Here is a 23802-nt window from a genome sequence, read left to right as displayed (position 1 = left end):
GTCCTTTTTTTTTTTTTTTATTTTGAGACAGGGTCTCACAAAGTTGCTTAGGGCCTTGTTAAGTTGCTGAGGCTGGCTTTGAACTCATGACCTTGCCTCAGCCTCCTGAGCTGCTGGGATTACAGGCATGTGCCACTGCACCTGGCAGTACAAGACTTTTTTAAAAAAAATATTTTCAGTTGTAAATGGACCTTTATTTTATTTATTTATTTTTATGTGGTGCTGAGGCTCAAGCCCAGTGCCTCACATGTACTAGGTAAGTGCTCCATCACTGAGCCACTGGGTTGTACCCCAGTCTCTATAAGACTTTTTAATAATTAAAACTTTTAAAAAATATTTTTTAGTTGTAGTTGACACAATACCTTTTATTTTATTTATTTATATGTGGTGCTGAGGATCAAACCTAGCCCTCTACCACTGAGCCACAACCCCAGTCCCAATAATTAAAACTTTTAAAGACATTTTAATGTTGAGTAATTAGCATCATTATTATTGTAGTGATGGCTTTTATAAATCAATGAAATATATGAAATGTTTGGTCAAAGTTGTCATTTCCAGCCTAGTTCTTAACCAGTTATAGAAAATATAAAACAATTAAAGCAAGTTTTATTTTTCAGCTTACTCTATGTAAATGTTTAAATATTTATGGTTGTTTTTAGTTTTCATTGATATTTAATGCTTTTGCATCAGTGGTTTTGGTTACTCTTTTGTATTTGAACTAAATTATAGATGGATTTTTCCTTATAAAGAAAGTTATAGTTGGGACTGGTGATATTGCTTAGTGGTGGATCATTTGCCTAGTATGCCTGAGGCCCTGGGCTTCATCCCCAGCACCACAAATGTATCAAATTCACCAAGTTTTGATATATTCACAAGCTTGTGTAATCATGTCTATGATCTAATTCCAACACATTTCCTTATTCCAGAAAACAAAAAGGGCTGGGTGTGTACCTCAATTGTAAAACACTTGGCAAGCATACATGAGGTCTTGGGTTCAATCCCCAGTGTAACAGAGGTGGCCGGGAGGAAGTAAGTTACCAAAACTGAAATAATTCAGTGAGACTGATGATAAATCAAACACATAAAACATTCCAAGTCACCCACTTATATTTATACCAGGGCTATAAAAACATGCCTGCTTTGTTTAATAAATGGATTATTTCCATCAATGCAAGAAACACAGAACTAGTTGCCTTAATGGTATCTACATAATAATTTCAAATCTATTTAAGTTTTCCTACCCATTTGCTTTTATCTAAAATCACTACCACCTCTAAAATTAAAACAAATAGGAAAGCATTAGCTTCTATATATTTTTTTGTATAATATACCCTTAAAAAACATGAGTAAGCTTTTAAAACGAAATTAATCCTACTACTTAATCTGTTTTCAAAACACTGTCTACTTTCTTTCATTAGACAACTGTTATTAAATAAATAACTAAGATTCCACATGAAACAGCTGGAGCAGGCAGGTGTATGTTTTAAAACATAATTGTTCTTTTCATTGGGCCATTCCTAAAAGATTAGGAGTCAATAACAAGACATAGTAATAAGGTCAAAAAGAACAGGAACATTAAAATTTTAAAAGGCAATGGGCTTCATCAGCCACTTCTGTGACTCCTAGGCTAGTCAACAGCATTTCTACAAAAAAATTGTGCTATGATAATACAGATACTTCAGATTCCTATAGCATTGCATAGTTGACAAAATTTTCATATACATTAATCTTACAACAATCCTGCTATATAAATAGTATGGTGACTTCCTTTTAAAATAAGGGAAGTTAAAGCTCAGACATGCCCATGCTCATGCAGCCAATTCAAGCATGAGTACAGAGCTAACACTAGCCTCAAAAGGATTAACTTAAAGGGAAATGTTTGCAAAAGCCACAAAGTAAAACCAGGCAAAAGTGGGAGTAATGTGGAGAGACTGCTTGAAAAATATTGATACCTTATGAAGAACACAGATAGGAACAGTTCTCCCAGAAAGTAAGAAATATTCCTTAAGTATCTTTGTACCTTTCCATGAGTGCCTGAGCAGTTACTGCCATGTCAATAATAGACCACGGGTGGGGGGCATGTTTTTGATGTGCATAAAGTTTTTTTCTTGCTTCAGACAAGGTAGCTATCATTATCTCAGGAAGGCAGAGGTAAATAGGATTTAACTATTTGACATTATAAATAAGTCAGCTGCTTTTCAACCATGTTACGGGTTACATATAGACTTTGTACAGTAGTCTTAGATTCTGAGAAGATAGTTTGGTGCTTGGAATGCTTTTTTTCCTCATCAAAACAACCGCCCAATTCAAATTTGTTAGATACAGTCTTCAGGTAAAGCAAGGGCTGCCTATAATGCTGCAGTTAGTGCTCCCAAGTTGCCGGGTTGTTTACAAGCATGCACCACTGCACCCAGATGGTGACTTTTCTCTTAATTCCTGCATATTCTGTATTTTTCTTCTTTATTTCCACTTAGAATGACTTATTTTTCTCTTTTAAAAGATTAGTTTAAGGGCTGGGGTTGTGGCTCAGTGGTAGAGCGCTTGCCTAGCATGCACAAGGCACTGGGTTCAATCCTCAGCACCACATAAATGTAAAATAAAGACATTGTGTCCACCTAAAACTAAAAAAAATAAATATTAAAAAAATTTAGTTTAATGAAAAATTTAGAACTATAAAAACATAGGGAGTCCTATAACATATCCATGTGTCCACCATCCAAAGTTAAACACTAGTGTAGTTCAATTTTCCTTTTGTGCTCCTCAATAGTTGTATTCTCTTCTCCCTCTCCCAGCTCCTGAATTTGGAATTTATTATTCCTATTAACATTTTTATATTTTCACTAATGCTACTACATATGTGTGCATACAAAAATCAACATAAGGTATTTTTAATGTTTTTCAACTTCTGAAACTTCTTTTCCTCAAGTATGTTTGTGGGATTTATCCTTGTTGCTACTCGTGCCTCTTGTTCAGGGTGGGTTTCTCAGTCTTAGTGCTATTGACATTTGGGAGTCAGATAGTTCTTTGTTGTGTGGTGCTATCTGGTCCATCTTAGGATTTTTAGCAATGTCCTTGCCATCTACCCACTAAATGTCAGTAGTACACCGTTTTTCATGTTTCCTTAAGCACATACGTGAGATTGTTTTGGGTAAAATGCTAAGGAGTAAAATGTCAAGTTCTATAGTAATTTCTTCACCTTCACCAGATATTTCCAGTTTCTATAACTGTACTCATTCACACTAATAATAAGAATGATCTGGCCATCGAACTTAATGTTTTTATCTAGCTGATGGGGGTAAGTGATATTTATTTGTGATTTTCATTTTTATTTCCTTGATTATCACAAGGACCCAGAATTATTCAGATAAAATTGTATCCACAAAAGAATTAAATTTTATTGTGTTGTAAATCATTAAGAATCCAGAATCCTTCCCCAAATTGTGAGGACTAATTATTTTAGGGGAATTTAAAAATGATGTTTATGCTGGTGTGATCAGCTTTAAGAAATGATTTTGAGCAGTTAGACTGTTTGTGCCATGTTTTATACTCAACTTCTACAGTTTGTTTCCAAACCAGAGATAATGATTTAGTCATAATATTGTTCTTCCTCCTAGAGATGGTATTAATGATGGTGATTACCATCTGTGTTTAGGGATTGGCTAAAAATACTTTAATAACTAGAAGTTATTTCCCTCAGTGATGTTGGATGCTCTTCTTCTCAGAGTCACTCATTACTAATAGTTATATATCAAATTTCTCTCTTTGATATTGTGATTTCCCCAAAGCCTGCATTTTTTTCATACCATATGACATTGTTTATGTTCTTTTCTCTGCTTTCTGAGTCATTTTACTTTTAGTCATTTTGCGGTGTGTGGGGGGGTTATAGTAAATGTTTCTGGTTTTGTACCTATCTTAAGATATTTGAAATATAAAAAGAGGGACATATTACAAAATCAATTAGAAGTGTATATACACATAACAGAATAGTAAGATGGAATTCATCTGAGGTTTTGTGTGTAAGGTCTAATTTAAATAGTTAAAAAAACAACTCAGGTAAATTATGGAAGCAAAAGGAAATATATATGTATTATAGTTAATAAATTGGCATGCTTAAATTAGGATGTAGTGGGAAAAATGACGGTGTCAATGTGACTTTCGTTTTGTGTTCAGGTATTCTATCTGCCCCAATATACCCAGTTACTTTAAAAGTGCCTTTCTACTTAACTAGTCTCTCACAGTTTCTCAGTAAACCTAAAGATAATCCTGTAATGTGGTATGGATCATACTTCATAATAAAACTTTGCTGTTAGCCCTCCATATATTAGTGTTCATGTCCATAGATTTAACCAACAGTGGATCAAAAACGTAGTTAGGTCAATTGATGGTTGTATTTATACTAAACATGTATAACCTTTTATTTTCTTGTCAGTATAACAACTATTTATACAACATTTACTTTATATTAGGCATTATGAATAATCTAGAGACGATTTAAAGTATATGGGACATGTACACAGATTAAAGCAAATACTATGTCATTTTATATAAGGGACTTGAAAATCCATGGATTTCAGTATTTGTGGGGTGTCCTGGAACCAATTCTCCACAATACTCAGCCACAACTGTATTTCAGTCTGTGTGTGTGTGTGTGTGTGTGTGTGTGTGTGTGTGTGGTATTGTTGATTGAACCTGGTGGTACTTGAAGACTGAGCTACATCCTCTGCCCTTTTGATTTTTTATTTAGAGACAATGTATCACTAAGTTGCTAAGGGCCTCACTATATTGCTGAGGGTGGTTTTGAACGGGTGGTCCTCCTGCCTCAGCCTCCCAAGTTGCTGGAATTACAGGTGTGTGCCTCCATGCCCAGATATATTTCAGTTTTCCATTTCTACCTAAAAAGGCAAACTAGCCTTGATCTACAGAATGTACTATATTCCGAAAGTTTGATATCAGTTCCGTTGTTTGAACTTGATATTTTCCCATAAAACCATGTTTCTTGATCAACCCTCATAAACCTTATTTGATTTATAAAATATTGGAGCATTTTGAGTAGTCTGTCTTGTAGGCAAGCAGCAGCCATGTGCTGCAAAATAAAAGTGTCTCGTTTCTAAAAGGCAAAGGACCTGCCCTGGGTAGAATTTTGATAATATCTGTTTTTTAAATTTTCTATTTCACTTTTCATATTCTTTTACTGTTTCCTAGAGACATTTCCACATTTGTATTGGGTCCCAAACCTTGGACTGTCCACTGGGGTTAGTCCTATTCTCTTTGTCCCAAGTATCTTTTGCTCACAATTACTACTTTTCTGCTTTATCTAGACTTTTGTTCTTTTGTAGTAACTGACCTTATCTTAATCATCAGGACATGTAATTCCCATGGGCAATCACCTGTCAAAGAAGAGTTTGTTCTGTTACACAGTAGGGTAATTATAGTTAATGTAGACTTCAGAAAGGCAAGAAAGGGTGTGTGTGTGTGTGTGTGTGTGTGTGTGTGTGTGTGTGGGTGTTACTAGGGGTTGTACCCATTGTTTCCAGGTTGCTCTATCACTGAGTTACATTCTGAGGTCTTTTTATTTTTTATTTATTTATTTATTTAATTTTTGAGACAGGGTCTTGCTTAATTGCTGAGACTGGCCTTGAACTTGTGATCCTCTGGCCTTGGCCCCTAAATTGCTAGGAATATAGTCATGTGCCACCACACCCAACAAGAAGAAAGGATTTTGAATATTCTTAACCACCAAAAGATGTTGAACATTTGAGGAGATAGCTGGTCTACTCTATTTTGAACATTATACAGCATATGCATTGTTTGTATATAGTCTGGTACCACATAAATATGTATAATTATTTTGTGTCAGTTAAAAAAATAAATATTTAAAAAGAAGATATGATGTCTGTCAAAACAACTGACCAGGATTCTTAAGTCACTTTGTAGAGGGAAAGGAGATATGAAGGGGGCTTTCCTAGGTTAAATGAAGCAAGAAAAGATGTAACAACCAAATGTAATGTGTGAATCCTGATTTGGGAAAAATAAAAGCTACAAAGACTGCTCTTGGGTCATTTAGAGAATGAATATTATGTAATGTGCAATTGTTAATTTCTTACCTGTGATAATTATTGTGATTACGTAGTAATCCTTATTCTTTGGAAATGCATAGTGAAGTATGTTGGTTTCTAAAACTTACATTGAAGTAATTTAGAAAGAATAGAACAAATATAGCAGAATCTTAACAACTGTTAAGTTAATGAAAAGATATGTAGAAGTACATTATACCCTTTTCGGGGTGGGGGGTGCTGGGGATTGAACTCAGGGGCATTGGACCACTGAGCCACATCCCCAGCCCTATTTTGTATTTTATTTAGAGACAGGGTCTCACTAAGCTGCTAAGTGGCTTGCTAAGTTGCCAAGACTGGCTTTGAACTCTCGATCCTCCTGCTTCATCCTTCCAAGCTGCTGGGATTACAAGAGTGTGCCACTGTGCCCAGCTCATTATACTATTTAAATTTGTAAGTATTGCTGAAGTTTTTTGTTTTAATTCAGAAAAACAAGAAGATACCAATTAACAAATAATCTTTAAATCATGAAATTTTGTGCAATAGAAAATTAAGGCAGTGTAGAGAAAAATTTTTGAACTAAAACAGTTAGTTCTAGTTTCCTTAAACTGATTCCATTTTACTATTTTTCCCCTTATTACTCTTAAGATTCAGTCACATTCCTATAATCACATGCCCAGAGGTTTGGGAGGCTGAGGCAAGAAGATTACAAATTAAAGGCCGGCTTCAGCAATATAGCAAGACCCTAGGCAACTTAGTGAGAACCTGTCTCTAAATAAAATATAAAAAGGACTGGGATGTGGCTCAGTGCTTAAGTGCCCCTGGGTTCTAACCCTGGTACCAAAAAATTAAAAAGTAAAGATTCAGATTTGTTCTAGAGAACAATAGTAGTAGCAGCTGTTCTGGCTAGAGGAAGGAAGATGGAGTTTCTCAGAGTGATGATAGCTTATTTTTATATATAGATTATTTGCAAGTCATAGATTACTAAAAGGTAAAAATCTTTGTCAGTGTGACTCATTAAAGGTTATGACTTTTTTCCATGAGAAAAACACTAGAACCAAAAAGTAGACAAAATATATTTATATTGAATAAATAATGTAAATCTTTGTGTAAAAACAGGTAACACTTTAACACTAGTTTCTTAAGAAGAATTAGTGAACATACCTGAATTGGTAAGTATTTGGAATAGCTATAGCCATAACTATAAAAACAAATAATATCAATAGACTAATAACTGAAAGCAAAAATGACCAAAACAGGAAACAGACCTCAATGAATCAGCATGATTTTTTTTTTTTTTTATTAAGCAGCAGATTGGCACATTTTCAGGAGAGAAAATGCCAACTGATTACAGGAGGGGTCTGATTTTTTTGTTATAGGGTTTGAGTGAGATTTGATTAATAAGTTTGAGTGAGTTTTGATTCATAATAAATGAGATTTGATTCATAACAAGATTTGAATCATTTGTAAAATGCATCAGATGGGCAGTCACAAGGAATAGTTATGCAACTTCAAGGCACAAATCAGGAAACAGTTGCAAAAATTCAAAACCCATTGTTGCTGGGAAAGGGAGAATGAATGTCCAGAGCCCAGTGCTGTCCCCATTACCCCAGGTCACACTGTCCTCCTTTCTCCCTGGGGATTGTTATTCCCCTTTTTAACTTGGGGGTTGTTATTTTTCATATCCTTCAATAACTATGATACTATTTTAGATCAGGTAATATTATAAATAATAATTGTTCTAGAAGTAGTGCTGGTTGAAATTTCAGACCAATAGTAGTGGGTCTAGGGATGAATTTTTCTTCTAACTTTTGTAAGATATTTGTGTTTCAGAAATGAATGGAGGGCTGGAGATATAGCTCAGTGGTGGAACACTTGCCTAGCATGCACAAAGGTCCTTGGTTTAATCCCCAGTGCTGTCAAAAGAAAAAAAAAGAATGTAGTCAGCAAAAGAAAAAGTGGATAAATTCTTCAGACTTGAAAAGTTTTGTGCTTAACAGAACACTATCAAGAGAATAGAAAACCAACTTTCAGAATAGGAGAAAATATTTCAAAGTCATATATCTGATAAGGGTTAACATAGAATATATAAAGAACTTTTGTAGCTCTGTGGTAGAGTGCTTGCCTAGACAGTGTGAAGCCCTGGATTTGATCCCCCATACTGCAAAACAAACAATCAAAAACCATTTTGTTGGGTGAGGTGGTACATGCCTGTAATCCCAATTACTATGGAGACTGAGGCAGGAGGATTTTAATTTAATGAGACCTTGTCTTGATATAAAAAATAAGAAATTCTGGCAATGAAGCTCAGTGGTAGAGTGCCATTGGTTTCAATCTGCAGTACCTCAAAAACAAATAAACAAAAAAAGAACTCTTGCAACTCAACACCAAATAATGAGCAGTACTATTAAAATATAGGTAAAGGACTTGAATAAACATTTTTCAGGGAGCTGTGGATGTAACTTAGTGGCAAAGAATGTGTTTAGCATGTGTGAGACCCTGGATTCAAGCCCTAGCACCCCAAAAACCCAAGAAATATTTCTTCAGTGATATATAGATACTCAATGAGATTATGAAAAATGCTTGACGTCACTGGTGACTAGGAAATATGAATGCACAATACAACGAGATTCCGCTTCATACCCACTAGGATGTTTAGAATAAAAAAGTCAAATAATAACGAGTGTTGGTGAGGAGGTAGAGAAATAGGAATCCTCATACACTGCTGGTTAGAATATGAAATGATTCAGCTGCTTTGGAAAGCAGTCTTGCCTTTCCTTAGTTACACAGAGTTATTATAAGACATAGCAAGTCTACTCCTAGGTATTTCTCGAGGGAAATGAAAATACAAAAATTTGTACAAGAATGTTTATGGCATAATTATTCATAATAGACCAAAATAGAAACAACCCAAATGTTCAGCAGCTGAAAAGTGGATGAACAAAATATAGTATATACAAACAATGGAATATTATTCAACCATAAAAAGGAATAATGTATTGATACATGCTACAACATAGATGAATGTTGAAAAAATGCTAAAGAAGCCAGTCACATAAGACCACGTTTTATATTATCCCATTCATATGAAATAGCCAAGAAGAGGAATCTATGTTGACAGAAGGTAGTGGTTGCCTAGGACTGAGGGTAGTGGGTTTAGGACACAGAAAGTGATAGTAAAGGGTATAGAGTTTCTTTTGAAGTGATGAAAATGTTCTGAAATTGACTGTGGTGATGGTTGCACATATCTACACATATACTAACAACTATTGAATTCTAAACTTGAAACATATGAATTATATATGAACTGTTTCTTAGTAAAGCCATTTTAAAATGGTGCTGGAAGAATTGGACATCCATATATAAAAGAATGTAAGTTGGGGTTTGGGGATGTTGCTCAGTGATAGAACACTTGCTTAGCATGCTACGAGGCCCTGGGTTTGTCCCCCAGTGACTCCACCATATACACAAATAAATCAGACTTTAGGAAAACTAAAATCTTTCATGCTTCAATGAACAGTATCAGGACTCTGAAAAGAATCAAGTACTGGTACTTTCAACTTTTCAATGAACTTTGAAAACATGTTAAGTGAATGAATCTAGACATAAAAGAACACATATTGAATGAATTTATTTAAATGGAATGACCAGTATGGGCAAAACCTTAGAGGTAGAAAGTAAATTAGCATTTACCAGCAGCTGAGAGAAGAGGGGAATAGGAAGCAACTGCTGATGGGCGTGGGGTTTCTTTTGGGGGTAAAATAATGTTCTGCAATTACATAGTCATTATAGTTGCACATTCTTGTGAATATACAAAAACTACTGAAGTGTAATACCTAAAAGGATAGATTTTTTTAGCTTGTAAATTACATCTCAAATTTTAAAGAGAATGTATACACATATGTATAAAATGTATACACATTTATATAAAATTTCAGGCTGCTGTAACAAAATACACTGGACTCGATTGTTGTGTTGTTCAGAGCTCCACAAAAGTAAGTTGGACAAGAATCCATTAATCATCTTGCTTTTTAAATAGCAGAAGACATGGTTCAAAAGTAGTTTCTGTTAAAGCCTTCTCTGACCTTAGCAAAACTGAAGCCATTGTTTTACCATTTGGAATGAAAGGTACAAAAGGTTATATATTGAAAATTCTTTTTTCTCAACCTTATCCCCTAACAATTTAATGCCTCTCACCAGAGAAAATCACTGTTTCCATGGGATATATCAGGTTGATTTATATGAAATTGCCAATATTTGAGTATTTTTGACATGCAGCCACGATAAGTTAATGTGGTTCAACCTAATATCAGTGAAAAACTGAATCCTAACTTCATGGAGTTTTCATTCTATTGGGAAGTGTATTTGATAATTTTTGCCATTACTCCTAATTTTACTGATTTAACATCAGAGACATTTATTATCTTATAGTTTCTATGGGCCAGGAATTTGGGTGCAGCTTAGCTGAATGGTTCTGTTTCAAGGTCTTTCATGAAATTGTAGTCAATATATTGATTGGGGCTATAGTCATCTAAAGGCTTAATTTAGGTCTGAAGGAGCAGGAGGTTTTTTTGTGTCATTATTGTTGTTCTTTGTTTGTTTGGAGATTGGACCCAGGGTACTTTACAATTAAGCTACGTCCCTAGAACTTTTTACTATTTTAAAATTTTGAGACAGGGTCTCACTAAGTTGCCCAGGCTGTCCTAAACTTGTGATCCTCCTGCCTCAGCCTCTTTTCATACCTGAAATTACAGGTGTGTGCCATCTTGCCTGGCTGAAGGAGCAGTTTCTAAGACCATTCTCTCTTGTCTGGAGTTCTCAGGTTTTTCCCGGTCATTGAAATAAGGCCTCAAGTTCCTTACCATATGAACTTCCCAATAAAAAGCTGCTTGCATGTCCTCATACATGCAAATGGCTTTCCCTGAATTGGGTGATTCAAGAGAGAAGGCCAGGAGGAATCCTCCTCAATGCATTTTATGACCTAATCTTGTAAATCACACATTGGCACTTTTATCATAGTCTGTTCACTAGAAGCAGGTTGCTAAGTTCAGGGCACACAAAGTGTGCATGCAAAGTCATGGAGGAAGGAGTGACAAAGAATTTATTAGTTTTTTTTCTTGGTACTGGGGATTTAACCTAGGGGTGCTTTACCACTGCCCCAGCCCTTTTTATTTTCTATTTTGAGGCAGGGTCTCACTAAGTTGTTGAAGGCCTCCCCAAATTGCTGAGGTTGGCCTCAAACTTGCTGAGTTGCTGGATTATAGGCATGTGCCACTGCACCTGGCTTACTAACATTTTTTCAAACTACCACAGGAAGACAGACAATAAACAGAGTAAATAAGCAAATTATGGAATATGTTAGAAGGTGGTAAGTTCTATGAGAAAAATAAAAAATAAAGCAGAGGTAAGGAGAATCAAGTTATGTATGTGTGGAAAGAATGTAGGTTGCAATTTTAATAAAGTGGTCAACATAGGGTTCAATAAGAAGGTTAGATTAGCTAGGTGGGATTCTTCATGACTCAGAAGGCTGTAGCAGGAAGTTAGTAAGTTCAAGGCCAGCTTCAGCAATTTAGGGAGGCCCTAGCAGTTTAGGAAGACTCTGTCTCAAACTTAAAAAAAAAAGGGCTGGGGATGTGGCTCAGTGGTAAAGTATCCCTGAGTTCAATCCCCAGTTCCAAAAAAAAAAAAAGGGGAAAGAAAGAAGTTTAGGTTAGATTAGATCAAAGACACTTGAAGGAGATAAGGAAGTTAGCTAAGCAGATATCTAAGAGAAAATCTGAAACTAAGGGAATAAGGTGGTAGTCATCCAGGTATGACAACAACTATGACTGACACAAGAGAAAGGTTTGGCAAGTGGTAGGAGAGGAGGTCAGAGAGGTTAATTTGAGGTTGGCAAGAATTGGAACTCATGTAGGAACTTATTTGCCATTTTAAGGACTTCTGACATTTTTTGATTAGCTTTTCATTCTGTCCACTTCCAATATTAAATGAGATTGTGTGTGGAAAAATGTTTAGAAATCAGGAAAGCAATCTATAAAGGCTAGTTACTTTTATTTGAATATCGTGCATTTTTGTTTTTAGTTAACTTGGCCATAGAAATAGTATTCCATTGTCTTATTGGAGGCAACGAAAATATTTACCTAAGAAAGTAGAAAAGAATGTTGACTATGTTTTATTACTGACACATTTTCAATTGGGGACATGGGAGAAAAATTGAGCAAAGATTATTTCCATAATTGAAATTATGAGTTTCTTATTTTCAACAGGAATGTAAAGAAGAAATCAAAAATGGATCCAAGTATGGGTGTGAATTCTGTTACCATCTCTATTGAAGGAATGACATGCAATTCCTGTGTTTGGACCATTGAACAGCAGATTGGAAAAGTGAATGGTGTACATCACATTAAAGTAAGTTACTCTTGCTGGGTGTGGTGGCGTACATATGCCTGTAATCCCAGAAACTCCAGAGGCTGAGGTAGGAGGATTACAAGTTCAAGGCCAGCCTCAGCAATTTGGCAAGACCTTGTCTCAAAATTAAAAATAAAAAGGGCTGGGGGTATTGCTCAGTGGTAAAGTACCCCTGGGTTTAATCCCCAGTGCCAAAATAATAATATTATTATTATTAAAAAGTAAGTTACTCTTGCTGGGTGTGATGGCACATACCTGTAATCCCAGAAACTAAGGAGGCTAAGGAAGGAGAATCAAATTTTTTAAAATATATATTTTTAGTTGTAGTTGGACACAATATCTTTATTTATTTTTATGTGGTGCTGAGAATTGAACCCAGTGCCCCATACGTGCGAGGCGGGCACTCTACCAATGAGCTACAGCACCAGCCCAGAGAATCAAATTTTTTAAAAAGGCAGGGAATATAGCTCAGTGGTAGAACATTCCTGGATTCAATCCCCAGTACTGCAAATGAAAAAAAAAATTACTGTTTAAAATGAATGAAGTAAAATAAATGTAATTGACTATAATCGTGTTAGGAAATTACTTCTAACACTGGGATAGAAGCAGACACACACACTGACATTTGGCAGTAAAGACTACTACACTTCTAACACCGAAGCCAAATAAGTATTGTTAATTCCATTAATTCCTCATTAAAAAGAAAAAGGAGAAGCTAAGTGTGGTGCCAAGAGCTCCTTGGGAGGCTGAGGACATCAGAGGCTGAGGCAGGAGAATTGCTTGAGTCCAGGAGTTCCAGACCATCCTGTGCAACATAGAGAGAGCCCATTTCAAAGTAAAAACAAACCAAAAATGAAGGAAGAAAAAGAAAAATTTTAAAAACGTTGGAACATGGAATTACTGTGGTTGTATATTTATAGATTTATATTTTATAAGTATATAAATACTTACATACTTATGCTTTTTATTACTCTTAATGTCATACTGAACTAAAATATATGTTTTCATAGTATGGCTTAGGGGTTTTTCTTTCTCTCTTTTTTCTTCTTTTTGGTGCTGAGGATTAAGCCTAGGGTCTTGTACATGCTAGGCAAGGAGCACTCTGTCACTGAGCTATCTTCGGCTCCTTTTTTCTTTTAATCTTTTATATGGTGACAGTGATTTTTTTGCAATTAAAATCGATAGGAAAATGTCTAGAAAATGACTGGTATACCTTATATGGTGTGCCCAAGGAAGAATACATTGCTATTTTACATTTTGAGCATCAAGAACATTCTAAGTGTACTATGGTTTGAAGACACAGTTTAGGTTATAAAAGAACTTTCTGAAGACTGCATGAGTTGCCTGTGATTATCTTTTTTAAAAATATTTATTTATTTTTAGTTGTAGTTGGATGCAATGCCTTTATTTATTTATTTTTATGTGGTGCTGAGTATTGAACCCAGGGCCTCACACATGCTAGGCGAGTGCTCTACCACTGAGCCACAAACCCAGCCTGCCTGTGATTGATTATCTTGAGTATCTTCTTTTGAGCTGGGAGTGGTGGCTCACTCCTGTAATCCCAGTGACTCTGGAGGCTGAGGTACTTCAAGGCCAGTTTTAGCAATTTATCAAGGCCCTAAGCAACTTAGAGAGACCCTGTCTCAAAATTAAAAATAGAAAGGGCTGGGGATGTGGCTCAATGGTTAAGCAGTCCTGGGTTCAATCCCCAGTACAAAAACAAACAAACAAACATCTTTTTAATTTTTTATGTACATGAAAATTATATAAAATTCAACTTTGTCAGTAAGTAAAGTTTTATTAGAATGTAACTATACTCATTTGTCTGTGTATGTGTTGTTTATGGCTGCTTTGTCACTACAGCAACAGTTGAATATTTGTGAATAAGATTCTATGTGATACTTTCATTGCTTTATACTGCTGCTTGCCACACTATAAAGCAAAGAGATCTTTGCTGTAGCATTTATTTTTATTACAAGTGTATATCATGTTAAAAAAGAAATTAAAAGAGAAATATAGACTTTTATTTTATTCATTTTTTTGGTGTATATTAGTTATTGAAGGACAAAATATTTTATTTATTTATCTTTATGTGGTGCTGAGGATCGAACCCAGTACCTCACATGTGTGAGACAAGCACTCTACCCCTGAGCCATAACCTCAGCCCCACTAGCCCCTTTATATATTTTATTTAGAGACAGAGTCTCACTGAGTTGCTTAGGACCTTGCCAAGTTGCTGAGGCTGGCTTTGAACTCGAGATCCTCCTGCCTTAGCCTCCCAAGCCACTGGGATTACTGGTGTGTGCCATTGCACCCAGCTGGTAATACCATTTTAACACATTTCTTGCTATAATTTATTTTAGAATCTTACTTAATAATAATAATACAAGCATCTTTATATGGATATTCTAATTTTATACAACTTACATGAAATATTAATATAAATCTTATAAAGAAATAAGAGCCCAGTGTGGTGGTGCATGCCTGTAATTCCAGTGACTTGGGAGGCTGAGGCAAGAGAATCAGAAGTTTGAGGCCAATTTGGGCAACTTAGCAAGACCTGTCTCAAAAAATACAAAGGATTGAAGATGTAGTTCAGTGGGAGATTGTCATTGGGTTCAATCCCCAGTACCACATACATACAAGCAGCAAAATGGTTTGGTGGCATCTCCTAAACAGAAGAACCCAAAGTGCTAGCAACAATCATCAAAACTGTGTGATACTGGCCAAGGGACAGATACATAAATTAATGGAACTGAATAGAGTGTGCAGAAATAAGATGATTATTTCTTGAGGTAGGTTCTCATTCTGTTGGCCAGAGTAGCCTTGAACTCATGGCTTTTCTGCCTCAGTCTCCCAGCCACTGCTGAGATTACAGGCTTACACCACCATGCCCAGCTGAATGTACAGAAGTAAACCAATAAACATGGTCAATTGATATTCAACAGAATTACAAAGGCAATTCAGTGAAGGAAGAATAAACTTTTTAAGAAATAGTGCTGGAAAAACTGAACATCTATATTCATAAACAAAATTAACCACTTATGCCCAACCATATGTACAAGTTAATTCAATTAGGAAAAAGTTTTTTTCACCTTTGATGAGGTAAAGAAAAGTTGTTTCTATGGCTGAGCTAACTAAATACAAAAATCTGCTTTATAATAAGTGTTAAAGTCACTTATGTTATGATTCCTTAACTTTTTCTTTTATTTTTTTTCCAAAATTGTCTTGGCTATTTTAGTTTCTTTTCCTTTCCATATAAATTTTAGAATCAGCTTATAAGTTTCTACACAAATGTCTGCTGGAATTTTTATTGGGATTTTGTTCATCCTATAGTTTCATTTGGATAGAGTTAACATCTTAACAATATGGAATTTTCCAGTCTATGCATATGGTTTAATTTCCATTTATTTAGATATTCTTTGATTTCTTTTATCAGGGATCTGTAGTTTTCTATGTAATTCATGTACTTATTTTGTTAGATTTATATTTAAGTATTATATGTTTTTGAATGCTATTGTAAATGGTATTGTTTCTTAAATTTCAATTTCAAATTGAGTTGTTCATGATGAGCTTATAGAAGAAGTTCAATAATTTTTGTATGTTGAGTTTGTATCTTGCAACCTTGCTAAACTGACTTGTTAAATCTATTAGTCTTTTTGTAGATTCATTGGAATTTTCTACATAGGCAATTGTATCATGGATTTTGAATTTTGTCAAGTGCTTTTTCTGAATTTAGATAGGATCATGTATTTTTTTAGTTGTTAATATGACACATTACATTCATTTTTAAATGTTGAAACAGTCATGCTTTTCTAGGATAAACCTCATTTGATTAAAGAATACATACTTTTTTTTGGAGGGGGGAGGTACCAGGGATTGAACTCAGGGGCACTCGACCACTGAGCCACATCCCTAGCCCTATTTTGTATTTTATATAGTGACAGGGTCTCACTGAGTTGCTTAGCTCCTTGCCTTTGCTGAGGCTGGCTTTGAACTTGTGATCCTCCTGCCTCAGCCTCCCAAGCCGCAGGGATTACAGGGGTGTACGCAGCTGTGCCTGGCTTGGAATAATACTTACTTTTTGTTTAATATCTTTATATTTATTTATTTATTTCTATGTGGTGCTGAGGATCGAACCCAGGGCTTCACGTGTGCAAGGCAAGCATTCTACCACTAAGCCACAACCCCAGCCCATAATACTTACTTTTAATGAAACATTTCAAACATACACCAAAGTGGAGAGGCTAGTACAAGAAACCTCCCTATACCTATCACCTAGGAGAATACTTGCTATTCATTTGCATGAGAATCTCAGCAGCTGAATTTGTTAAGGTGTTTTTCTGATGCTTCTAAGAGTTTGTTGTTAAGAGGTAGAGATCCCTGGCTAGTGGTTTGGAATTACCTAGTGTATCTCCACACTAGTTACTTGCCATTCCAAGGATTTTTGCTGCCCTCCCCCTTTCCCTTATCACTCTTTGAGATTCTCAGTAGTGATAGTAGTATAGTTAGCTTAAGCACTCTTTCTCATACTTCATGAAGTTTGATTTGCACCCATTCTCCCCCATTTCTCTCTAACTTGCATCTAAGGGCCCAAAGAAGTTAACAATATCTCTTTCTTGCTAAAATTTTGAGGATTGTTACTATAATAACAATAATGGATAGAAAGTTTTTTCTTAAATATTAGGCTACAAATTGCTTAGTATTGAACATGTTTATTTTCACTGCCAGGGCTTAATGAGTCAATCCCCAGATGTGCCGTTTTAGTGTTCATTTGTACTTATCATTTTAATATTTGGGTTTTTATCATCTTTAAGTCATCTTTATATTGATGGTGGATCTGTTTGCTGGAATTTCCTATAATTTTGCTTTAATGCAATGATGGTGAAAGTAAATACCATTTTGGAATTTGATCAGATTGCTTCAATCAGAGAATGGTTTTCCTGTGACAAGTTGAGATCCTCATGCAAAGATATATTTTTTGCCATGGTACCCAGAGCAGATGTTAATATTCTAAAGGGAGCTTTCTTTCAATGAACATCAGATTTAGTGCAAGATTTAAAATTAGGAATCCAATGGATTCTTTCTAATTATTAGAAGCTCATTATATTTTTTTAAGAGAGAGAGAGAGAGAATTTTTTAAAATTTATTTTTTAGTTTTTGGTGGACACAACATCTTTATTTTTATGTGGTGCTGAGGATTGAACCCAGTGCCCTGCACATGCCAGGCGAACACGCTACCACTTGAGCCACATCCCCAGCCCGCTCATTGTATTTTTAAGTGTATGCATCATACTGTGACTAGAACATTTTGTGTATATCCACATCAGGTATTTATGGGAGCTCTGATTTTATAATTATCATTAATCTAAACATTAATTTTTACCTATTCAATTTCAAAGTGGTTGTGGCTTCTCAATGAAATACAGGATTCATACTTTCTTGTCTCTATAATATTCTTGTCCAACTTCTCATAAGTTCTTGAGTAGATTGACTTCAGTTTGCCTTGTTTTCATTACAAAAAAATCAACTAATTGGCACATCATGATTCTTTATGAAGATTGATACATTTCCTTAGTTATGTAAAATGTGATACTAATATATGGGCAGCTATTTGGGGGAAAAGCAGTATTTCTTACTTGTTGACTATATACTCTGATTAGTTAACACTGTATTGATGTTTGTGGTTAGAAAAGCTTTATTTAGAGGAGTGGGAGGGAAAAGGAGGGGGCAGGGGATTAGCAAGGATGGTGGAATGTGATGGACATCATTATCCAAAGTACATGTATAAAGACTTGAACTGGGTGTCAACATACTTTATATATAAACAGATATGAAAAATTGTGGTATATATGTGTAGTAAGAATTGTAATGCATTCCACTGTCATGTATTAAAAAAATAAAATCAATAAAACTTTAAAAAGTCTAAAAACTTTGAAAAACTAAAAAACAAAAAAAAAAGAAGAAAAGCTTTATTTACATAGTATAATATGCCTTCTCCTAAGTTTTCTGTCTCTGAGGCATCCATGTGAATACTTGAATATGAATTTTCCATTTTCACATGCTCCAAAAGTAGATTTTAATTTGTATTCACTCTCTACCTTGGCATAACTCCAATGTTAGAGGCTCCTGCATTACTTTTGTTCCTCTACAGTCCAAACGAGGCTACAGTTGCCTTTAATTTTCTTTGGAGAGAGAGCCAAGTTGGAAAAGATGGGAGGTTACAGGTACTTATTTATTTTTTTTACTGTTCTGTAGTTTTCTCAAATGAATTTATAATATTCAAATTTATAAAAACATTTGTAACATTTTTCACTAATCATAACTGTGCAAAAATTAGTTAAATATCTTACAGTTTGTTGATTAGGAAAGAGGATAACAAAAGGAGCTCTGCAAACTTCAGTCTTAAGACTTTAAAAATGAGTTGTTTAATTTCAGTGAGTAATGTATATGACATATGTATTTGATTTATCCTCAAATGAAACCAATTAAACCTCCTCCACTTGATTTAAGGTGGGGCTGGTACTGGAGGCCGGAAGAGAGGCTGAAGCTTACTAATTATATAGTAGTGTTTGTGCTAATTGTAGTAAAACTATTTTAACCATCTGGAAGCTAGTTCACATAATTGTTCTTCAAGTGATTTGGTACTTACTCTCCACAGACAACTAATGTATTTTCTGAAATCCCCAACTCCATGACTGGCAAACTATTTGGGGTGATTATTTGTTTGTGCTGACATGTTCATATATAACTATAAGGCTAGATTCCATTTTGATATTTGCAAGTACATTGTTATTTCCCAAAACAGCCTACTCGCACCCCACTCATATCTAAGACTACTATTGCCACTGCATCTTCCCAGAATTCACCACTGCCTAAAAAGATCTGTTTAAGGTCAGACAAATGCAATTGAATTTTGATTCAATTGTAAAGGAAGAATAGCAGTGAGGTAATGTGAAAGCAGTCTGTGTTACCAGTAATGATTTACACAAATCCCAGTGACAGATACTCAAGCCTATACTTTCCAGGGCACATTCACAATTTGATTGCTAAACATACGAAGAAAGATACTTCTGTTTTTTTCAGCTCTTCCTGCCCTCCATCTGTCAAAAACCCTTTTAAAATAGGATATATTTTTGACTGTTCTTTTTTTCTTCCTTTAGAAAATATTTTACTAAGTGTTAAGTCTTCTAAGCCCAGGGACAGATTTATTGTGAAGTTAGTGAAGCTTATGTTTCAGAGCCTCTCCTTTGCATTGACCTCCTTCTACAACCCTGGAAGGAGTTTTAGCAATGTGTTCATATGGTCACATGTTTTTGTACTATTTATAAAAGTAAAATATTTTAACCACAGTCTTTAAAAAACCCTGTTCATTTCCACTTTAATCCCTCTTAGAGCTTCCCCTTTGTGTTGGAGTGGCCATGAGTATTTTGGGGATCTCAGAGGAGGTTAAGTTGGAGATATTTTTAGTTTGGGGTTAGTGAACTCTTTAGCTAGGTGTGAGTCTTGGTTACTTCTGTATATGGTGAAGATTTTTGCTAGGAATTCTGGTGTAGGAATGACTTCCAAAACCCCCATCATCGGAGGCACCAACAGAGTTGTGACATGAAGGTATAGGGCTCAGTGTAAAACTGGTAAATAATGCTATCAACGGAAAGACTACATAAGATTAGAAACTGCATTAGTAAGCTTGAAGTGCCCTGAAATCTTATAGTTATATAGGAAAGAAACTCAGTAGTTATCCCAAATTTGAGAATAGCTCTAAACACTTAACAGTTTTTGTGAATAGTGATGAATTTTAATGTTGAAAGGAAATTTTCTAAACTATTGCTAATCAAAAACATTTTAGAGATGGGGATGTAGTTCTTGGGTAAAGTTTCCCATCCCCAGTGCTGCAGAGCAAACAAAAACAACATTCTATTTAGAGGAAAGACCGAATTATCTGTCTTCTCTGTACAGAAAATGTTTTTATCAAGTCATTGTCAAAGGAAGCATGAAACAATGTACAGCCAGATGTGTAGGAAAAAAAGAGGTGTATCAGACATTATTAATAAAAATGTTTTTTTATGGATGTTTATGATATTATGATTTAACAAATTTGTAGTGTGATTTTTATTATATATTCAGTATACTTACTTTTATATAGAATATTATTTATAATCCTATATGGTTATTTTATTTGGATATAAAATAAATATTTTATAAAGTTATTTATTGTTTTTTGAGTTTTAGAGGCCATAAAATGTGGATTTGCCTCTTTCTAGGCACCATAGAGCAAATTGTCCTTGTCCAAATATAATTTATATTCAGAAAGTAGGTCAACATGATGATACATAAACATTACCCACTTTTTAAAGAATATTAAGGTTTAAAATTTCTGTCATAATTTTCAAAGTTACAATTAAAATTATGTGCAGTCAATTTAGAAACCAGATTTCAGGATAGCAGTGTTTTAACTAAATCGGAGCTCTTGGTAAGCTGGGCACAGTGGCGCATGCCTGTAATAAAGCACTCTAGGTTCAATTTCTAGTATCCCAAGCCCCCCAAAAGGAGCTCTTGGGGGCTGGGGTTGTGGCTCAGTGGTGGAGCACTTGCCTAGCATGTGTGAGGTCCTGGGTTCCATCCTCAGCACTGCATATAAATACATAAAATAAAGGTCCATCTACAACTAAAAAAATATTTAAAAACAAAGTTCATGGTAGTGTTTGGATTGAAGTAATACAATTGTGATTATTCAATCAAGTATGATTGTTTTATTGAAAAATGCAACAGTGGAAAAGATTAAAGTTTTAACAATTCAAGGAGCATGAATAGTCAAGAAGTCTCTTTTTTTTCCCTTTAAAAATGTGTTCTGTTTAGTTATACATGACAGCAAAGTATATTTTGACATATTTATACAAACATGGAGTATATCATTCTAATTAGGATCCCAGTCTTGTGGTTGTACAGGATGTGGAGATTCACTGTGGTATATTCATATATGTACTTAGGAAAGTTATGTCAGATTCTTTCCACTGTCTTTGTTATTCCTGTCCCTCCTCCCTTCCCTTTATTCCTCTGTGTCTAGTCCACTGAATTAGACGTCTCTAATTTTTGAATGAACAGAAAGAATATGATTAATTTCTCTTTGCAGGTTTATCATGTGAATACACTTTGGGAATTGTATCTTAAATTATACATTAAATGAATATAATAGTCTTGTTTTTCCTGCCAATGTTAAGAGTAGACTTTAAAGGGATTAAACTGAAGTTTAATTTAATCACCCCAGCAGTCTGTTCAAAGGAAAAATAAAATGGGCAGATAATGTGAAGTTCTTTCTCTGGGATCGTTTGGCCTTTGTGAAGTAAAAATGTAAAAACAAATTTAATTAGATATAAGTACTGAATGATTCCAAAGGTTAATGTCTTATTAACAAATTACTTTGTCCCTGAAACTTATAACGCTAACTTTTTGAGTGCTTTTAACATTTACTCCGATAAACACTGGTACCTGTTCTCTTTATATAGACTATCTTTTATAAAAATGACCACCTAGACAGGCTCAGTGGTGCATGCTTATAATCACAGTGACTCAGGAGGCTGAGGCAGGAGGATCACAAGGTCAAGGCAAGCTTCAGAAAATTAGTGAGACCCTGTCTCAAAACAAAAATTTTAAAAAGGCTGGGGGTGTAGCTCAGTGGTAGAGTGCCCCTGGGTTCAATACTTAGGACTACAGAAAAAAAATGACTATCTAAGGGAAAAGAATGGCTTTGACCAAATTATGTTGTTGTATTGTGTACATAAAATGAATCCCACTTTATGTATAATTATCATGCACCAATAAAATATGGAAAAATGACTACCTAGATGCTATCAGTACTAAATTTCTTCTATGAATCAATAAATACATTCCTAGCTCCCCTTAAAATTAACTAATTTTTTATTATTGTAAAAGTAACACATGCATAGATTAAAATCCTACTCCCATAGGAAACAAGTTATCCTATATATGTGTGTATTCTTCCAGAAAGACAATAAATATAAAATTATGTATATATGTATATCTACCAAATATATGTGTGTGTGTGTGTATATATATATATATATATATTTTATAAAAATTGAAGCATACTGTACATATCATTCTGCACCTTGCTTTTTTCACTTAGTAAATACATTTTAGATATTGTTCCATATCAATATATAAAGAACCCATCTGATATTTTTATTTGTTTGAGATTTTTAAAATTTTCTATAGCAAATGATAGTGTATTCAACATTTTGTTCTTCAGATTAATGTTCTTTTACTTACTCTATATTAGGGTAATATAGGCATTTTGATTATTATAAAGTAGCAGATAATAATCACACATCCATTAAAATGTAGAATCAGCTTTTCACAAAGGCTTAGGCTTCTGCACTCTATTCCAAATATCAAAGAAATGTCAAGTAAATCCAAGATAAAACCTAGCAGTGGAGAAATGGTGTGAAGGGGACTTTCACTATTTCCTTGTTATACTGTTGTATTTAATTTTTTATAATGAATAATCATATATTGTATAATTTCTGAAGCAAATGAAAATGTATTAAAAGTGAAAATTGAAAAGCACTCAATTTACAGGAAGCCTAGTTTATGAAAAACAATGTTACAACTTAAAAACTAAAATGTATACATCTCTCATCTTCAAACATTCAATTTTCTTGAAATTTTAGATCAATTTTGAACTATTGTCTTAGTTTCTAACAATTGTCTTTTGCCAATTCATAAAATGATTTCATAATTTTAAGGCTAACCTTTACTTAGATTGGTCAAAAGGATAATTTTATCTTTTGGTGCTGAGGCTTGAACCCATGGCCTCACATATGCTAAGCATGAACTCTTTATCAAGGAACTGCAGCTCTGGTACCCCCCCAAAATGTTAATAGAGCTGAATGGCATCCTCTTATGATATTTTAATTTTTAGTATACTATATTGAAGCACCAAAGCAGAGTGTTACTCTATTAATGTACATGTATTCTTTTTCAATAAACAATAATGTAATTTGTATTGTAACCATATATATATAATAGGACTCTTATTTATTGTAATTAGTTTTTACTTGATTCAAAAATACATGAGTGATATAAACATATTAGAAATTCAGGATAATGGTTGAATCACTTCACTTTTCTGACTTCAATTTCTGTGTGTGTAAAATGGCAGAATCTTTCCAACCATAAAAAACTTTGATCACCTCTGTGTTGAATCATTAGATGAACATGAAAGAAAGTGGGCTTCAAATCTTCTGAGATTCCTACACTGAGTAGCTTGTTAACCTGATATATAAATTGGTTCCCAGAAGATAAAAAGAAATTTTACTGT

General features: G+C 34.5%; 1 protein-coding gene across 4 annotated transcripts in view; it reads left to right on the top strand.

Moving 5' to 3' along the window:
• Atp7a (ATPase copper transporting alpha) overlaps window positions 1–23802 on the top strand; it is a 143635-nt gene that overhangs the window by 67372 nt on the left and 52461 nt on the right. For all 4 annotated transcript variants that reach the window (XM_027922959.2, XM_071606043.1, XM_071606042.1 and 1 more), the window contains one exon: window positions 12320–12461. In XM_027922959.2, coding sequence (XP_027778760.1) covers window positions 12342–12461 — 120 coding nt within the window. In that variant the 5' untranslated portion in view covers window positions 12320–12341. The remainder of the gene's footprint in view (window positions 1–12319; window positions 12462–23802) is intronic.

The sequence above is a fragment of the Marmota flaviventris genome, chromosome X, assembly GCF_047511675.1.
Source record: "Marmota flaviventris isolate mMarFla1 chromosome X, mMarFla1.hap1, whole genome shotgun sequence".
NCBI lineage: Eukaryota > Metazoa > Chordata > Mammalia > Rodentia > Sciuridae > Marmota > Marmota flaviventris.
This window is presented reverse-complemented; position numbering and strand designations above follow the sequence as displayed.